A 17,127-nucleotide genomic window follows, 5' to 3' on the forward strand; every position below is an offset into this window, starting at 1 on the left:
AGTGGCCTAATTAGTTACAAATCTCTTATTTTATTTTACAATTTTAACATTTTAGTAATATTTAAATAAAGGTCTTGTTTTTACAAATTCGTTTTTAGATATCAGAAAAATTCGTTTTTAACATGCCTATACTTTTCATTCCCAATCAAACAAAAGTTTTATTATTCCAAACTTACGGTTCCAACAACATTAGTGTTGTTGTAAATGATGCACTTTGTTTATTATTTTTTATTATTTGAATGTATTATTAACAGTTACTACCCGGTGACTTACTAATAGTTACTAACCAAATTCAAAAACAGGAGTTTTCAACTAAGAAAAATAAGAATGTTCAAATAGGAGGCATGTTAACAATAGGAGACCTGTCTTGGGTTCTAGGTATCGGACCGCACTTCAATCCTGTAAAGTGGGTTATAAACTTAGTTATTACCATTTATTAATAATATTTTCCCAAAAATATATATAATTACCATACATTGTTATTTGACTATTAACAACTATTAAGTTGTTATTCAGATTAATCTAACTTAATAACATCACAAGTTTTTAGATTACCTGACATTATTTGGAAGTCGTACATTGTAAACACAACTATTTTTCAGTCCTGACTTGATTGTTTCGATGATATTAAACTTCAATCGCGCTATGATCTTTTGTTTTGGATTCCAGTTGTGTTCATGCACAACGAAATCTCTAGAGGATATAGTTAAATAATGCGAAAATGGTTTTAAAAAGATTTGATATTTGTATTCCTTTTTATCCACTACGATAATTCGGTTTAATGATTTTTTTAAGAGTTTATTAGAAAAACGTTTGACATTGTTAAATAGACACTTTCATATATTAAACATTGACTATTTATTTAATATTTACATCTTAAAGTGACTATTTATCTAAGATTTACTAAACGTTGGTTATTTAATAATATCAAACATTTAAATAAGTTATTTTTTTAATTTTCTGTTTTTTTTAACGTGCGTGAGAGATCCGGGGGGGTGTTGACTTTTTAGCCATTAGATGCCAAAATGATTCCAGTATATAAACATATATTTATAAAATGACCTTGCTCCAGTATATATATGTCTCCGAGCAGTAGAGAATTATATCTCTTCCACGAGTCATTCAAATACGTACACACTTCTCTCGAATAGAAGGTCAGTCTACATGTGGCTCCAATTATTTCTCTCTCTTAAGCGTCTCTTCTTTGATTTTTCTTTTTTATTTTCATTCTTTTCAAACAACATTGTTTCTTTTCAGATGCTTTTTGTGCATAATTGAAAGATGTCAAAAATAAATTTCCCATGGTTGTCTGGATTATTTTGTTTGTTAAACCTCAATAAAGTGTAATAGTACGTATACAAGGTCTCGCGTCATTACCTTTATACACATATATTGTAAATAATCTTTTATTCTCTTTTATCATATCTTCAAATATGTATTTGAGTGCACTTGTCTTATATTGAAGAATAGCTTTGGACTAGGGTTAATTTATTAGTTCCCTTATTTCTATATTTCTCGAGTGTTTTTACGATTTAATGATACACCAAAGTGAGATTTTGTCGTCCTAGGTGCTTTTTCTTATTCTATATACAAGAGACGCAGTTAATTCTTTTAGCGATAAGCTTGGTAGTTATTTTAGATTCTTAATTTTATTTACGTATTCTTTTATATAGATTGATGTGCTTATCAATAGTTGTAACTTGTAGTTACTATACTTTTTTTTAATAACTAGAAGCATTTATAACATTGCAGGCAAACACAGCTATATGTAGTTACTAATTGTTTTAATATCCCTAGTTGACCTAGTCGATTAACTGCATCGCATGATTCATGGTGACTCATCATTTTTCAATTTCCGTAATAATATTAATTAAGTAATAGAAATAACTCGAACAAATAAGTCAATCAGCGACTGGAATCTTGCAATATTTAAAATGATTTTCATTACCCTCAAAAGAAATAAATTAGTAATCAAATTAACAGTGAGTTAGAAGAAAACAAAACACGAAGTCAAATAAAGTTACCGTGTTTCACTTAATTTTTCAACATATCTTAAACTCATAAGCTTATCAACAAACTGCCAGAAATTATAAGCAATAAAATAACCTAATCTTCTTGTCAAAATATACAGACAAAAACGGAAGAGAAACGGACAGTACTGATCACAATCAGTCATGGCGGGAGAACAAACGATGGGAGTGCTTAACGCACTCGACGTGGCGAAAACTCAATGGTACCATTTCACGGCCATAGTCATCGCCGGAATGGGATTTTTCACTGACGCCTACGACCTCTTCTGCGTCTCGCTCGTCACCAAGCTCCTGGGCCGGATCTACTACACCGACCTCACGTCGGCCAAGCCGGGCTCGCTCCCGCCAAACGTGGCTGCGGCGGTGAACGGCGTGGCTTTCTGCGGGACTCTGGCGGGGCAGCTCTTCTTCGGGTGGCTCGGCGATAAGATGGGGAGGAAGAGAGTGTACGGACTCACGCTTCTTGTCATGGTCATCTGCTCCGTCGGATCGGGGCTCTCCCTCGGAAGCACGCCAAAGGCCGTGGTGGCCACTCTCTGCTTTTTCCGGTTCTGGCTTGGCTTCGGCATCGGCGGTGACTACCCGCTCTCCGCCACGATCATGTCCGAGTACGCCAATAAGAAGACACGTGGCGCGTTTATCGCTGCTGTGTTTGCGATGCAGGGCTTCGGAATTCTAGGTAAGGTTTTTATTCTCTTATACGCCATAGCACTGTTTTGATAGCTTTCTGGGTTTGACTTTTTCTTTTTAATTTCAATCATGAGGATTGGTACAATAATCATACTAAACAAATAATAAATATCTTTCAGGTGGTGGGATTGTGGCCCTGATCGTGTCGACGGCATTTGACAAGAGTTTTCCGGCGCCGCCGTACGCAGTCGACCGGGTGGCGTCCCTGCCTCCACAGGCGGACTACATTTGGCGCATTATTGTCATCTTCGGTGCCTTTCCGGCGGCCCTCACATACTACTGGCGCATGAAGATGCCGGAAACTGCCCGTTACACGGCCCTCGTGGCAAAGAACGCCCAGCTGGCCGCGGCCGACATGTCCAAAGTCCTCCAAGTCGAGCTCGAGGCCGACGAAGAGAAGGTCCAAGCGCTAGCCACCTCGACCGCCAACAGCTTTGGCCTCTTCTCCCCGCAATTCGCGCGCCGCCACGGCCTTCACTTGCTCGGGACCACCACCACGTGGTTCCTCTTGGACATCGCCTTCTACAGTCAGAACCTCTTCCAGAAGGACATCTTCACCGGGATCGGTTGGATTCCGCCGGCCAACACTATGAACGCCATCCACGAGGTTTACAAGATCGCCAGAGCCCAAACTCTTATCGCACTCTTCAGCACCGTCCCCGGGTATTGGTTCACTGTTGCGCTCATCGACTACATGGGCCGCTTCGCGATCCAACTCATGGGCTTCTTCTTCATGACCGTCTTCATGTTTGCTCTAGCCATCCCTTATCACCACTGGACCCAGAAGGATAACCATATAGGGTTTGTGATCATGTACTCGTTGACTTTCTTCTTTGCTAATTTTGGTCCCAACGCTACCACGTTCATTGTCCCGGCCGAGATCTTCCCGGCCAGGCTTAGGTCAACCTGTCACGGAATATCTGCGGCTTCGGGAAAAGCCGGGGCCATAGTCGGTGCATTTGGGTTCCTATATGCAGCGCAAAGCACGGATCCGAAGAAGGTGGATGCAGGTTACCCAACCGGGATCGGGATCAAGAACTCTTTGATCATGCTCGGAGTCATTAACTTTTTGGGAATGTTGTTCACTTTCTTGGTGCCGGAGTCAAAGGGAAAATCGCTGGAAGAGTTGACCGGAGAGAACGACGACGGCGAGCAGAACACGACGTCAAAGGCTGTTAATCCGGTTTGAAGTAGTACTGCTAATAATGGTTGAATCAATAGAGGTCGTTACAATGTTTTGTGACAACATATATTTTTTCTTTTATATAGAAATTTGCATGCTTGTAAGTTTTTCTTTGTTCTTTTTGTGTTTGTACTTTTTTGTAAAGAAAGATACATCTAAGCTGCCCCTTAAAAAGTAACAAAACGATCCATTGTACTTTCTTTTGCCGAGTAATTATCAGTAGCATCTATTCTATGAATAGAACACAATCTAAGGAATATAGAACATCATTTTTACCCTATTCGAGTTTAATTTCATATTCTAAGAAAGAATTATAATATTCAAACTTAATTCATTAGAGAAAGCTAATATAAATTGTTGCTAAATAACACGTTAGTTTATGTTGAGAAATTTCATTAATTGGGCTCAATAGTTGATTAAATATCAAGATTAGACCTTAACTTTGAAAAATATCTAAAACTGGACTTTTGACCCAAAATCGGACAAAAATATCCTTCTGAACTCTATACCTCATTCACTCATTCATTTCTCATCAGTTTTTCACTTCAATCTTCTCTCTCACTCTCGAATCCTCTCTACTTCAGTGGATTTCAAAGGAATCATGGGTAAGATTACTAACATAATCATTTTTAATAAGTTTTTGATTGTATATGATAGAATGTAACGATAAAAATCGATCAGATCTAAAAAACATAGTAAAAAAATATGGGTTTTAATTTTTTTGTACGATGGTATACGATATGGTATGATGAGATTCAACTTTTTGTACGATGAAATTTGGGGAAAAAATTATAGTCTGTACGATGTTATAAGATTCTATACGATGCAATGTTGTACGATGATGTATGATGGATAAGCTAGTTTTACATAGTTTGACTGTTTTTTGCAGTTTTTATCATGGTAAACGGCACTTCGGAGAAGGAAGGACACCTATGGAGGTTCACCAATGCAGATACGCATGCATTCGATGTTTCGAAAGAGAATGTACACGGAGTTAGTAGGTTTTATATAAGAGAAGCTCGAGTTAGACAGATTCGTGTTCGATTGAAAACTCGAAGTCCCACACACAATGGGTACAATTCCGCTGGGTCCTACCATTTTGAAGGACAATGGTGATGTTTCGCATTTTATGAAGCATAAATATCGTAATAGATTTCCATTTGTGTAAGTTTGGTACCGAAACAGATCATTACGCCTATTGCGTATCGAGGAGTATTTAAATGGAAAGTTGTGGAAGTTGGAAGGTGTCTTGCAATGAACCGAAGAAGAGACGAAATATTCTTGTTATCGAGGATCGAAAAAATGATCCTATAATTGAAAATGAAGACGGTGGCTGTGACGGTGACTTGATTAACGAGTACAAGGGTGCCAAAAACGGTGAAAAGTATACAGGCATGATAGAGATTCTAATCATAACTGTGACAAATATGATGGACACAATAGTGAAGAAGGTGATGAATACGATGGTGGCGAAGGTGATGAATACGAAGGTGACAGAGATTATGGAGATAACAATGGTAGAGGTAAAGAATTTAAAGAATTCGCTAATCTGGAAGAATATGAAGAGTTTGTGGAAACTTTTACAGTACCAACGGGTCATTGTGAACCATCGGGTCATTGCCAGCGTAAGCCTCCGATGATCGGATCACCTATCATTCGTTATTCAAGGAAAGCACCCGAGTTCACCGCCGATGATGTTGTGAAGGAAGAACCGAGTCGTTATCCAAGTCATTCTTCTACATGCGTGATTTAAGTGGATTTAAATTTTCAAGTAAAATCTGTTAAATTATTGTTTAACTAACCTTTGAAAGTAACAGGTAGCTCAGAAGAAATATATATTGGGCAGCAGTTTGAAAACAAACTTGAATTGAAGAAACATATCCACCTATACGCGTTGAAAAATAATTTTGAACTTAGAGTGAAATCTCTAGCCTGATAGATGATTCAAATGCCAGCTGGAATTAACCGCTCCCCAAAGACCCGCAGATGTGAAGCCCGTGATTGCTCTGGTTCAATCCATGGAGGCCAAATTCTGCGAATATCGCACGCCCAACGTCACGAGCAGCGTGAACACTTCACAACGCTGTTGGAGGAGCACGGATCCTCGTCGATGGCTCAACAGGAGCATCTTCTAGCGATGGTGGAGCTTCACCGGACCTTGACCGTTGCTCAGATCTCCCAGCTCTCGACCCCACAGTGCCCGGATCGAGCTTCCGCGAGCTCTTCACCGACCGAGGAGCCTCCGTCGGTGGTGGTCGCACCTTGACCGGTAGTCAGAATGCGCTAACCATCGATCGCCAAACCTCAAAGCCCAGATCTAAACCCGCTGATGCGAATCCTTCGCGTGGACGTTCCTCGCTTTGATGGCTCCAACTTGGATGATTGGATATACAAGATTGATAAATTCTTCGATCTGCCCCATGTCTAACCAGCTACTCGTCTCTCTGTCGTCTCTTTTCATCTCGACGGCAAGCCACGACGTGGTATCAGTGGATGGAGCGCGGCAGTGGTTTTACCACGTGGGATCCTCGCTTTGATGGCTCCAACGTGGATGATTGGATATACAAGATTGATAAATTCTTTGATCTGCATCATGTCCAACCAGCTACTCGTCCCTCTGTCATCTCCTTTCATCTCGACGGCAACGCCTCAATGTGGTATCAGTGGATGGAGCGCAGCGGTGGTTTTACCACGTGGGATGCGTTTCTGACTCAGCTTCATGCTCGATTCAGTTTGTCAGTTTAGGATGACCCGTTGGGTCGCATAGCCAAACTGAACCAAACAGGTACGATTGCTCAATTTCGATGCAACTTTGAAGCTCTAATGTTGCGAATCACTAGAATAACTAACTCATTGTTTATGAATTTTTTGATTTAAGGTGTGAAACCGGAGATCCATCAGGAGTTGTTGCTGAACCCACCACATTCACTCCCCCATGCAATGATGAACTCTCAATTGTTTGAAGATCGTCATGATGATTGGATCAATGGCCAGCGCCGTGATGGATCTCGGACTCTTGCCGACGCTCCGGGCAGATGTGGGGCTCCGAGACTCTTGAGCGGTACGCCCGCTACTCCTTCCCTCATATCGACGGGCGCTGGCAAAAAATAGGCTTTCAATGAAGCGTTTGAGCCCAACGGAGATGCTAGCGAATCGTGAGAAGGGTTTATGCTTCAAGTGCGACGAAAATCAGCTTCAACCATCGGTGCAAGAATCGAATGTTCATGATGATGACCGAAGATCCTTCGGACCTTGTTGGTGAGGAAATCAAGTTGCTCTCTCCAGACTCCGACGATGAAGACAAGGTCGAGGTCAGTTTGAATGCCTCGACTAATTCAGCAAACCCAGACATCTTTCATATCGTCACGACACACATCAACGAGCGCCTTGAAGTTTTGATCGACAGTGGGAGCAGTAACAATTTCATCCAAGAGGCATTAGTTGACAAACTTGAAATGACTAGGGAATCGACTAAGCGTTTCCAAGTGTATATGGGCAATGGGAAGTACTTGATTTACAATAAATGATGTGTCGGGGTTTCGTTGTTGCTGCAAGGGAAGTATTTTCTCGTGGACACGTTTGTCTTACCAATTTGGGGGCTCGATATCGTCCTCGAAAATCAGTGGCTGACCTTGGGCCCATGTCTACATGACAACGACGTGCTCACCATGGAATTTATGTGGCAAGGCGAGATGGTGAAGCTTGAAGGGAATAAACCAAGCAAATCAAGGAAAGTTTTGCACCCTCAGTTCACGGCTATGCTTTGCAGTGACTCGATCAGCACCATGTACGAACTTTCCTCGGCGATTGAACCCCACCAACAAGCCACAACCCCGAATGAGTTCACCGTGCTTGAAGACCAGCTACCAGTAGAAGCTAAGGGTTTACTGCAGCGATACCGGGCGGTCTTCGACAAACCCCATGAATTGCCGCATGCTTGTTGTGGGGGTATAAGAATTCAAATATTTAATATTATTTCGGGTTGGGCTTTGACCCAACTGAAGCCCATAGTCAGTTTGAAGACTAGCCCACGAAATCAATTACGGGCCCAATTCACTCTCAGCAGATCGGCCCAAGATCAGCGACACTTCCCGCCTCGATGGACTCCAGCTCGACCACGTCTTCTCGATCAGAAGGATTGGTCAATCAAAGAGTGGACTACGCCGCGAAGAACGGATCTTGGACGACTTCAGCCTTGGAGAGGAGTATGGATCTGAGGACACGTGTCTTCGGCCCGAAGGTTCCATTTCGCCTATAAATAGAAGAGGATAGGACGATTTTCACACACGCAAGCTCTCATTTTCCAATAGATTCTATTTTGTATTCCTGTATTCACAGTCTTGAGCTCGACTTATTGAGTTCGTCACCTCGTCCCTTTGTAATTCTCCTTATATAAATAAAATCAATTAATATTCGTATATTATTATAATTTGTTGTTATAAAATTGTTTCTTATACGAAATCTTTCTAAGTCCCCTTTAAACTGATTTTTGGTCGATCTAAAAATCGACATCAATAATTTGGCGCCGTCTGTGGGAAATTTTTAGAAAGATCAACCTCGGAAGAACCAGTTCGTAGAAAAAAGAAATTTTCATGTCTTCCACTCCGACTCATTACGAATCCGGAGAGGAGATCCCCCCGGGGATCAGGGCAATCCTGGATATGCTGACCAAAAAGATAGATGAGCAAGCCGAGACCAACCGTGCTCTTAATGACCGGTTGAATACTCTCTCGACTCCTCAAAACACTCCGGATCCTCAAGTGGGATCCGGAGATATGACCGCCTCTGAATCAGCTCGCCAAGCAACCTCGGTTGTGCAAAGCCGAGCTATCCCTCCCGGAGTCCGTCTGGATTTCTCTGGGATACAGGTCACCCGAGGAACAGACCAGTCGCCCATCACAAGCTTTCAGCTTGGAGGGACTTCTGGCGAGGTCGCGACAGAAGTCACGATCGATCCTTCCGGACTCCCTCCACCTCCGCTCGGGGGAGCACCGTCCGGGTCTTTCCCGACTGATTCGAGACCTCACCCTCCAGCGACCTATCAAACATTCACCCCCAACGTTTTGGCATGACGAATCAGACCCGTCATGGCCCGATAAATACAACCGCGGTCAATCCGGCACAATCGGGACCTCGCCTCTTTCGTGGTGGCGAACCCAGTGTGACCGACCTGGACAGGTTCAAGGAATCTATAGCGGCCGAACTGAGAGCTGTTCGTTCAGAATTTCATTCTGCGACCAGCTCGGCTCCCGAGATAGATCGTCTTATTGAAGAAACAAGCGAACTCATTTCGCCAGATATATCACTGAAGTGCAACTGGGAGATACCGGAAAGGTTCGCCTTCCACGATACAATGGCACTTCGAGTCCGAAAGCTTTTATATTGTCCTTCAGAGTCGCAATGGGATGGGTTATGCTCTCCGAGAGAGAATTAGAGGCAGGGTATTGCCAACTATTCGCTGAAAGCTTGTCCGGACCCGCCTTGGAATGGTTCTCCAAACTCGAACCAAACTCCATTGATGGTTTCGATAAGCTATCGGCTGCATTCTTGAAACATTATTCGATGTTCGTGGAAGACGATCTGACCATAGCAGACTTATGGGGGATCCAACAGAGAGAGAACGAATCTTTGAAGGATTACATGATCTGTTACAAGGACGTACTCTCGAAAATCTCCAACGTATGCCACGAGTTTGCCATAACCTCTCTGAGAAACGGATTAAGACACGACTCAAAGCTGAAATTGGAAATGACTGTCAACCGCCCCTTCACACTAGAGGATGCAATTCATAAGGCCGCATATTATGCAAATGCCGAAGAAGAATTTGCTTCCTACGAGAGGCAACGTGCGGCCGAAAAGAAACCACCCTCCAATACATGGGTGATGCCCGTAAATGTTGGGAATAACCCTCGCAGGATTAATCCCCACGACGCTGCACCTCACACCAAAAAGCAGCACGCCCCTCCTAATTATACGCTCAATGTCAGTGACGACATTAAGGAGGGAGGTCCCCAGGCTAAGAAATGGACACGGGACCCCAATGCGTATTACAGTTTCCACAAGGCTAACGGCCACGACACAGTTAATTGTGAGACCATGCGAAAGGCTTTAGCCGAGAAATATGCAAAGGGGGAACTAAAAGATGTTGATCTAGGACCCCCGCCAAAGAAGAAAATCTTCAATAGCAACAACAGGGGAAGGGGCAACCCCTCCCCCAAGAGAGCAAAACCCGAGGAGGAAGGGGAACAAAACTCCCCGCCGATTGTCGCAAAACACAGGGTTGACTTCATAATGGGCGGCTCAAAGTTTTGCAACGAAACGGTTAACTCTATAAAAATACATCATCTTCGGTTGAGTAACCAAACCACCCAAATCAGATTAGAACAAGATGTTCAAATCTCGTTCTCCGAGAAAGAAGAAAAGGGACAACCGAACCGCATGACGACGCACTCGTAATCACGATCGACGTGTCTAACTGTGAGGTCGAGAGAGTTCTGATCGACACAGGTAGTTCAGTAGATCTTATCTTCAAAGATACCCTAGCTAGGATGGGAATCAACGAAGACGAGATTGAAAGGGAACAAACCCATTTGACGGGTTTCAATGGCTCCACTACCCCGTCCTTAGGAACGATCAGGTTGCCCATAAAAACACATGAAATCAATAAAATAGTAGAATTCCAAGTACTAGACTGTCTTTCCCCATACAATATTATCTTGGGAAGACCGTGGATACATAGGATGAGGGCTGTGCCTTCAACCTTTCATCAGTGTATTCGCTTCCCTACGCCTGAGGGGATAAAAGAGATCCGAGGTAACCAGGCAACCTCACGTAGCTGCTATCTCACTAGCCATAAACATTGCGTTAAAACAATCAAAGAAGAACAATAGCAATTAATGAATGTGGAGTCGGTTGAGAGCGTATCTGCACTAGAAAACCCCGACTCCCTTGATACACCAAGCACTGAGTTAACGGTCCAAGTACAACTCGATGGTTCCGATCCTTCCAAGTGTGTCAGAATCGGAACTAAGCTTAAAGGTGGCATCAGGCGAGAACTGATCTGTTTCTTAAAAGAAAACAAATCCACCTTCGCCTGGTCAACCGAAGATATGCCGGGAATAAGCATCGACGTCACGTCTCACCAACTTAACGTCGATCCCAGTTTTAAACCTGTAAAACAAAAAAGACGAAAGCTCGGTCCCGACAGGGCACGGGTAGTCAACGGCGAAGTTGAAAGATTGCTCAATGCAGATTCAATCCGCGAAGTGAAATACCCGGATTGGCTGGAAAACACTGTCGTTGTAAAGAAGAAAAATGGGAAGTGGAGGGTATGTGTCGATTTCACTGATCTAAATAAAGCATGCCCCAAAGACAGCTTCCCGTTGCCTCACATCGACCAGCTAGTCGAAGCGACCGCGGGGCATAAAATCCTCTAATTCATGGATGCATTCTCAGGATACAACCAAATCTTAATGCATCCGGATGACCAAGAAAAAACAGCCTTCATCACCGACCGAGGCACGTATTGCTACAAGTTCATGCCCTTTGGACTAAAGAACGCTGGCGCCACCTATCAAAGGTTAGTCAACGAAATGTTCAAAGAAAAGATAGGGAAAACGATGGAAGTGTATATCGATGACATGTTGGTAAAATCCTTAAGGGAGAATGACCACATAGGACACTTGGAGGAATGTTTCGAGGTACTGAATAAATATAAAATGAAACTCAATCCCACCAAATGTTCGTTCGGAGTATCATCCGGCAAGTTCCTTGGGTATTTAGTGACCCAGCGAGGAATTGAGGCTAACCCGGATCAATTACACGCCTTGCGAGAGATGCCTTCACCCCGTAATAGGCGTGAAGTTCAAAGGTTGACGGGATGCATCGCTGCCCTCAACCGCTTCATCTCTCGGTCTACAGATAAATGTCTTCCTTTCTGTCGGCTCCTTAAAGGAAACAAGAAGCTTGAATGGGACGACAAATGCGAAGAGGCGTTCAAAAAATTGAATGAGTATCTATCGACACACCCAATCTTGGCAAAACCCGTTGCAGGGGAGCCCCTCTATCTATACGTCGCAGTATCTCAAGCGGCAGTCAGTGGAGTACTCGTCAGAGAAGAGCAAGGTGACCAAAGACCGATCTTTTACACAAGCAAGTCGCTAGTCGACGCTGAAACTCGATATCCTATCATGGAGGCCTTGGCCATCGTTTCCGCTGCCCGAAAACTTCGACCATACTTCCAATCTCACGCCATAATAGTAATGACATCACATCCGCTCAGAAGTTTCCTGCACAGCCCTAATCAATCGGGAAGATTAACCAAGTGGGCCGTGGAACTGAGTGAATACGACATCGAGTACCGAGTGAAAACAGCCGCTAAATCGCAAGTTTTAGCGGATTTCATCATCGAACTCCCGAGGGAAAGTCCCACCACGACCGAAGTCGAAGGCACCTGGACACTTAAAGTGGACGGGGCGTCATCAAAACAGGGCGCATGAGTAGGAATACACTTGACGTCTCCTCACGGTGAAACTATAGAACAGTCATTCAGGCTCGACTTTGTCGCATCAAATAACGAAGCCCAATACGAAGCGCTAATCGCCGGACTGAGGTTGGCTACCGCAGTCGGATCAAAGAAAGTAGAAGCTTTCTGCGACTCCCAACTCATGGCAAACCAGTACTCCGGAGAATACGAGACTAGGGATGAGCGAATGGAAGCCTACCTAAAAGTCGTAAAAGAGCTCACAAAATAGTTTGAAGAATTCTCCCTGACTAAGATCCCTCGGGGTGAAAAATACTTCAGCCGACGCGTTGGCCGCCTTGGCATCCACCTCGGATCCGGACCTCAAAAGGATCATCCCAGTCGAAACAATCAAACAACCTTCCATTGTCATAACCACTACCGCGGTCATTACAATAGAAAAGTGGGATTGGAGAGATGAAATTCTACATTACATCACGACTGGTACGGTCCCGTCCGATAAGATGGAAAAACGCAAGCTCGTGCTAAGAAGCGCGAAATTTTGCATCATAGATGGAAGCTTGTTTAAAAGAAGCTTCGCAGGACCCTACTTCAAGTGCGTCGGGATGGAGGAGTCTAAACGAATCCTGGAAAACATACACGAATGGGAATGCGGAAATCACGCAGGCGGGCGAGCGCTTGCCATCAAAATAAAGAGGCAAGGCTACTTTTGGCCGACCATGCTGGCAGACTGCGAGGCGCATTCGCGCCGCTGCGATCAATGCCAATGCCACGCTCCCAACATAAAAAGACCCGCAGAAGAATTGTCCTCTATCTCGGCTCCGTACCCGTTCATGAAATGGTCTATGGACATTGTGGGACCAATGCCGGTCGCCCCTGGCGGGTTAAGATTTCTATTAATCTTAATAGATTATTTTTCAAAGTGGGTGGAAGCTGTAGCCTTCGTCTTGATAAAAGACGTCGACGTCACCGCATTCATCTGGAAAAATATAATCTGTCGACAGGGCACTCCCCACGAGATCATAACAAACAACGGATCACAATTCCTATCGAAAAAGTTTAGAAAGTTTTGCTCCCATAACAACATTGAGGTAAGAATGTCAACACCACAATATCCTCAAGGAAACAGGCACGCGGAAGCAACAAATAAAACCATAGTCGACTCCATAAGGAAAAGGCTCGATGCCAAGAAAAGGCGGTGGGCAGAAGAGCTGCCAGGTGTGCTATGGGCGTACCGAACCAGCCTGCGGAGACCGACATGGGAGACTCCGTTTTCCCTCGCCCATGGAGTTGAATCTGTCATCCCAATTGAACATCAGGTGCAAACCCTTAGGGTAAAACTCGCACCTGAGGATGATCCAAAAAATGACGAGGCCCTATGCGATGCCTTAGACCTTGTGGAAGAAAAGCGAGATTCAGCCCTATCACGGTTATCCCGTTATAGGCGATCCATCGCTAGATTCTACAACAAAGATGTTAACACAAGAAGATTCGATATAGGGGATTTGGTCCTCCGAAAAATCTTCCAAAACACTACTGAGGCAAACACAGGAAAACTCGGGGCAAAATGGGAAGGCCCCTATAGGGTCACCAGAGTAACCTATCCCAGCGTTTATGAACTTGAAACACTCAACGGAATCCCGGTTTTAAGATCATGGAACGTCTCGAACCTCAAAAAATACTACTGCTGAAAGCAGTAAGAATTGAACTACGTCCGACTTGATCCTTGCATAAGGGTACGTAGGCAACCTCTTACCACAGGCACAGTCCCTCTATCCACTCGAGCCACGGAGCTCGCATCTCGGCCAAAGACCCCGACCTCGGACTAGGCTAGCAGTGCAAATGCCTCACGGACTCTGGCGAGAGCCGACATCTCACAGCGTCATCAAAGATCGCACACGCACGAGTCGACCTCGTCCGAAAATATTAAGGGAAACTTTTTAGATCCCCGACGGTATAAAAGACTTAAAAACCAAATTTATTTGTGGACTTCGGCTTCAGATCTAAAGGGAAACGCTTCGGATAGGCGATACTCCGAACAAATTAACAGATCTCGAACGACGAACCAATTCAAAACCTCAGCCTAAAGGAAACTTTTTAGTTCTTTAGCGATCTAAAAGACCTAGCAAATCATCTGAAACTTAAGGGAAACATTTTAGGCCTACAGGCGACCTGAAAGACTTGACAGATTATATCAATCCGAGTTGTCTCAGGATCAAACACTAATGGTATTCAGATCGGCCGGACGAACTGAATGAAAGAATAAACATCCAGGCATTCGTAATAGATTTTGGGGAGATAAAAAACTTGGCAAAAATTAATAGAAATCGAAATTGCATATAAGAATAATATAAATTCAAATAAAATAGGGGTACCGAAGCCCCCTATAATTGTATAAAAAACAATTAAAACTTCGCCCAAAACACACGGGTCCCTAAACAAAAAAATACTTAAAAAAAAGAAAAACAGAAATAATTATAGCAGGACGGGCTCAGGCTTGGTTGCGGGGTTCGGCCTCAACATCTCGACGCTCCGGAGTAGGCGTGAACGCCGCCATCTCTTCGTTCCCCTCCGGAATCGCATTGAGAACCTCGTTAGAAAGGCCAAGCATCAAACTATACTCGTTAAGGACAGTCTCGTCCTCGGCCATAGAGACGTCGGCAGGAGAGCGGTTGGAGTATGGGGTGAACGGGATCTCATCGACCGCAGGAATCGCAACGGCCGCGAAGTCGGCCTCGTACTGAGTAATGTCATCCTCAGTGTCCTTCATCTCGGCCACCCAGTCCGAGATCTCCCCCTTCATGGCTTCCGAAATCTGCTATCTGTTCCCCCGGCACTGTTCGAGATTTTTGAGAATAAGGACGGCCACATCCATCTTTTCTTTCTGCGCTCGGTGCTTGAGTATCTGTTCGCGATACTTATGCGAGGTCGCCTTCCTCGCCGCGTGCACCACCCGATCTCGCTCTGCCTTCGCAGTCCTCTTCAATCGAGCGATCTCTTCCAGAGCGTCCTTGAGCTCTCTATCCCGAGCCCCCAAGTCGGCCGCCAGCTTGTTTCTCTCCCTCTCGAAGCCGCTACAACGAGCCGCCCTTCCTTTGATTTTCTCCTTCTTGTTTTCTAGGTCGACCGTCAAGAATTGAACTTTGTCGGTAAGGCGTTCAATCTTGCCGTGCGACCTCTCCAGCAAAGCATCCTTAGCTATGAGATCGTCCTAGAGGGTGGCAATCTTGTCGTTCATTCCCTGGAGTTCGGCCTGAAGGGACTCCGTCCCCTTCTGAACCTCGGCAAGTTTCTCTTGCTCGACCTTGCCGTCAAGAAGTCCCGCTGAGGAGTAAATATCGTCGCACAACAGGTGATCCCGCGCGTAATGGAAGTTGATGACGTGTTTCTTCTTCCGGGACGCCGATGGGGCAGAATCATCTCGGCCTCCAGACCTCGACTTCGAGGAGGACTTGCTTCCTTCAGCTGCAGCTTTGCCTTTGTCTGCCCTAGTCACCACAGCTACATGAGCCTCAGGGGTCGGCCCTTCCTCATTCTGTCTGACGGACTCGGGAACCAGCTATTTCCTCTTTTTCTTCTTCCTTTCTCCGGAAGCACCCCCCTCAAGGACTCGTTTCGCTGGCATCTTCCCCTTTTTGGCCGCGCCCGCGACCTTGGCCACCTAAGGACAGTCATCCTCGATCTCTGGGACTTGATCTTCCTTGGCCTCAGGAGCCTCGGTTCCTTGGACACCTGTAGGAACGTCCTCGGCTGCCTCAGGTACCTCGTCAGAAGGCACCAAAACAACTGGGATCTCGGACACCAACCGAACCCCGGTCACTTCGACATCGGGAGTGTCCGTAGGAGCAGCTGGAGTCTGGGTCAAAGTCGCAGCGATGGGACCCTTCTTTTGTCTCCTCGCCTCCCGGGCATAAAAAATATATGTATATATAAATATATATTTTAAGAAAACAACGAAGACGATTGGTACCGAACAAAAGAATGAGGACGACGTCGAGTTGAACTAACCTTCCTCTAAATTTCCTGACAAATTCGGTGGAAAAGGCTAAACTTTGGCTGATATGAATCTGTAAGGGGTGAAGCTCGACCACTCTACTTCGCCCAACTGCGGTAATGATAATTTCTCGGTGAACTCCACTCCTTGGGATGGCGCTTTTATTTTCTCTACAAAAAAAATATATGATGAATGATGAGTAAACGTCATTGCAAAAAAACGTATAAATACAGGCGAACTAAAGTTTATGCATACTCGGCGAGCTCGCCCATTTTGACGAGAAGGAACGAGCTCGATCCCCGAGTGAATGCTCGTTCACGGCAAAGAAAAAATATCGCCGTCCCCAAAATTTGTCCTTCGAAAGAAGGCCCGAGATCACACCCTTGCCCGCGGCCTTCAAGAGGTAGAAACACTTTGGATCATGTTTCGAGTTCGCCGTTACCACACAAAGACGGACTAAATCCATCAAAGTGAGTTCGATCTTTTCCTCGTAGGCCACGACTATCAAACCCATCACCATCCTAACAAAATTCGGACACATCTGGGCAAGGGTCAACCCCAGAGTCTGGGCGAAGTCGAACAAAAGAGGATGAATGGGAAATCTCAAACCGTATTTCTCCAGCCGTAATTCATATATACAACAATAACCCTCCACTACGGCATCAACTGTAGCCCCAGGAGGAGGAAGAAGGATATTAATTTCTGGGGAGATCTGGTATTTCTCACGAATTCTACGAAGATCGGTTGA

At 44.7% G+C, this 17,127-nt stretch overlaps 2 protein-coding genes across 2 annotated transcripts; both read left to right on the top strand.

Moving 5' to 3' along the window:
• Positions 1–1,115: 1,115 nt before the first annotated feature.
• On the top strand, positions 1,116–4,177 carry LOC149402040 (putative inorganic phosphate transporter 1-3). The gene is made up of 3 exons (XM_089609001.1): positions 1,116–1,154; positions 2,132–2,709; positions 2,840–4,177. The coding sequence occupies exons 2-3, from the start codon at positions 2,175–2,177 to the stop codon at positions 3,907–3,909; spliced, it is 1,605 nt and encodes a 534-aa protein (XP_089465127.1). The 5' UTR covers positions 1,116–1,154; positions 2,132–2,174; the 3' UTR covers positions 3,910–4,177.
• A 5,126-nt stretch (positions 4,178–9,303) lies between these two features.
• LOC149402041 (uncharacterized) lies at positions 9,304–10,359 on the top strand. The gene has a single exon (XM_089608223.1). It carries the CDS (start codon positions 9,304–9,306, stop codon positions 10,357–10,359), a length of 1,056 nt encoding a protein of 351 aa, XP_089464349.1.
• The last annotated feature ends 6,768 nt before the right edge of the window (positions 10,360–17,127 follow it).

Source organism: Urtica dioica, chromosome 3 (assembly GCF_054948205.1).
Source record: "Urtica dioica subsp. dioica isolate 48M chromosome 3, U.dioica_male_clone48M_v1_H2, whole genome shotgun sequence".
Taxonomy (NCBI): domain Eukaryota; kingdom Viridiplantae; phylum Streptophyta; class Magnoliopsida; order Rosales; family Urticaceae; genus Urtica; species Urtica dioica.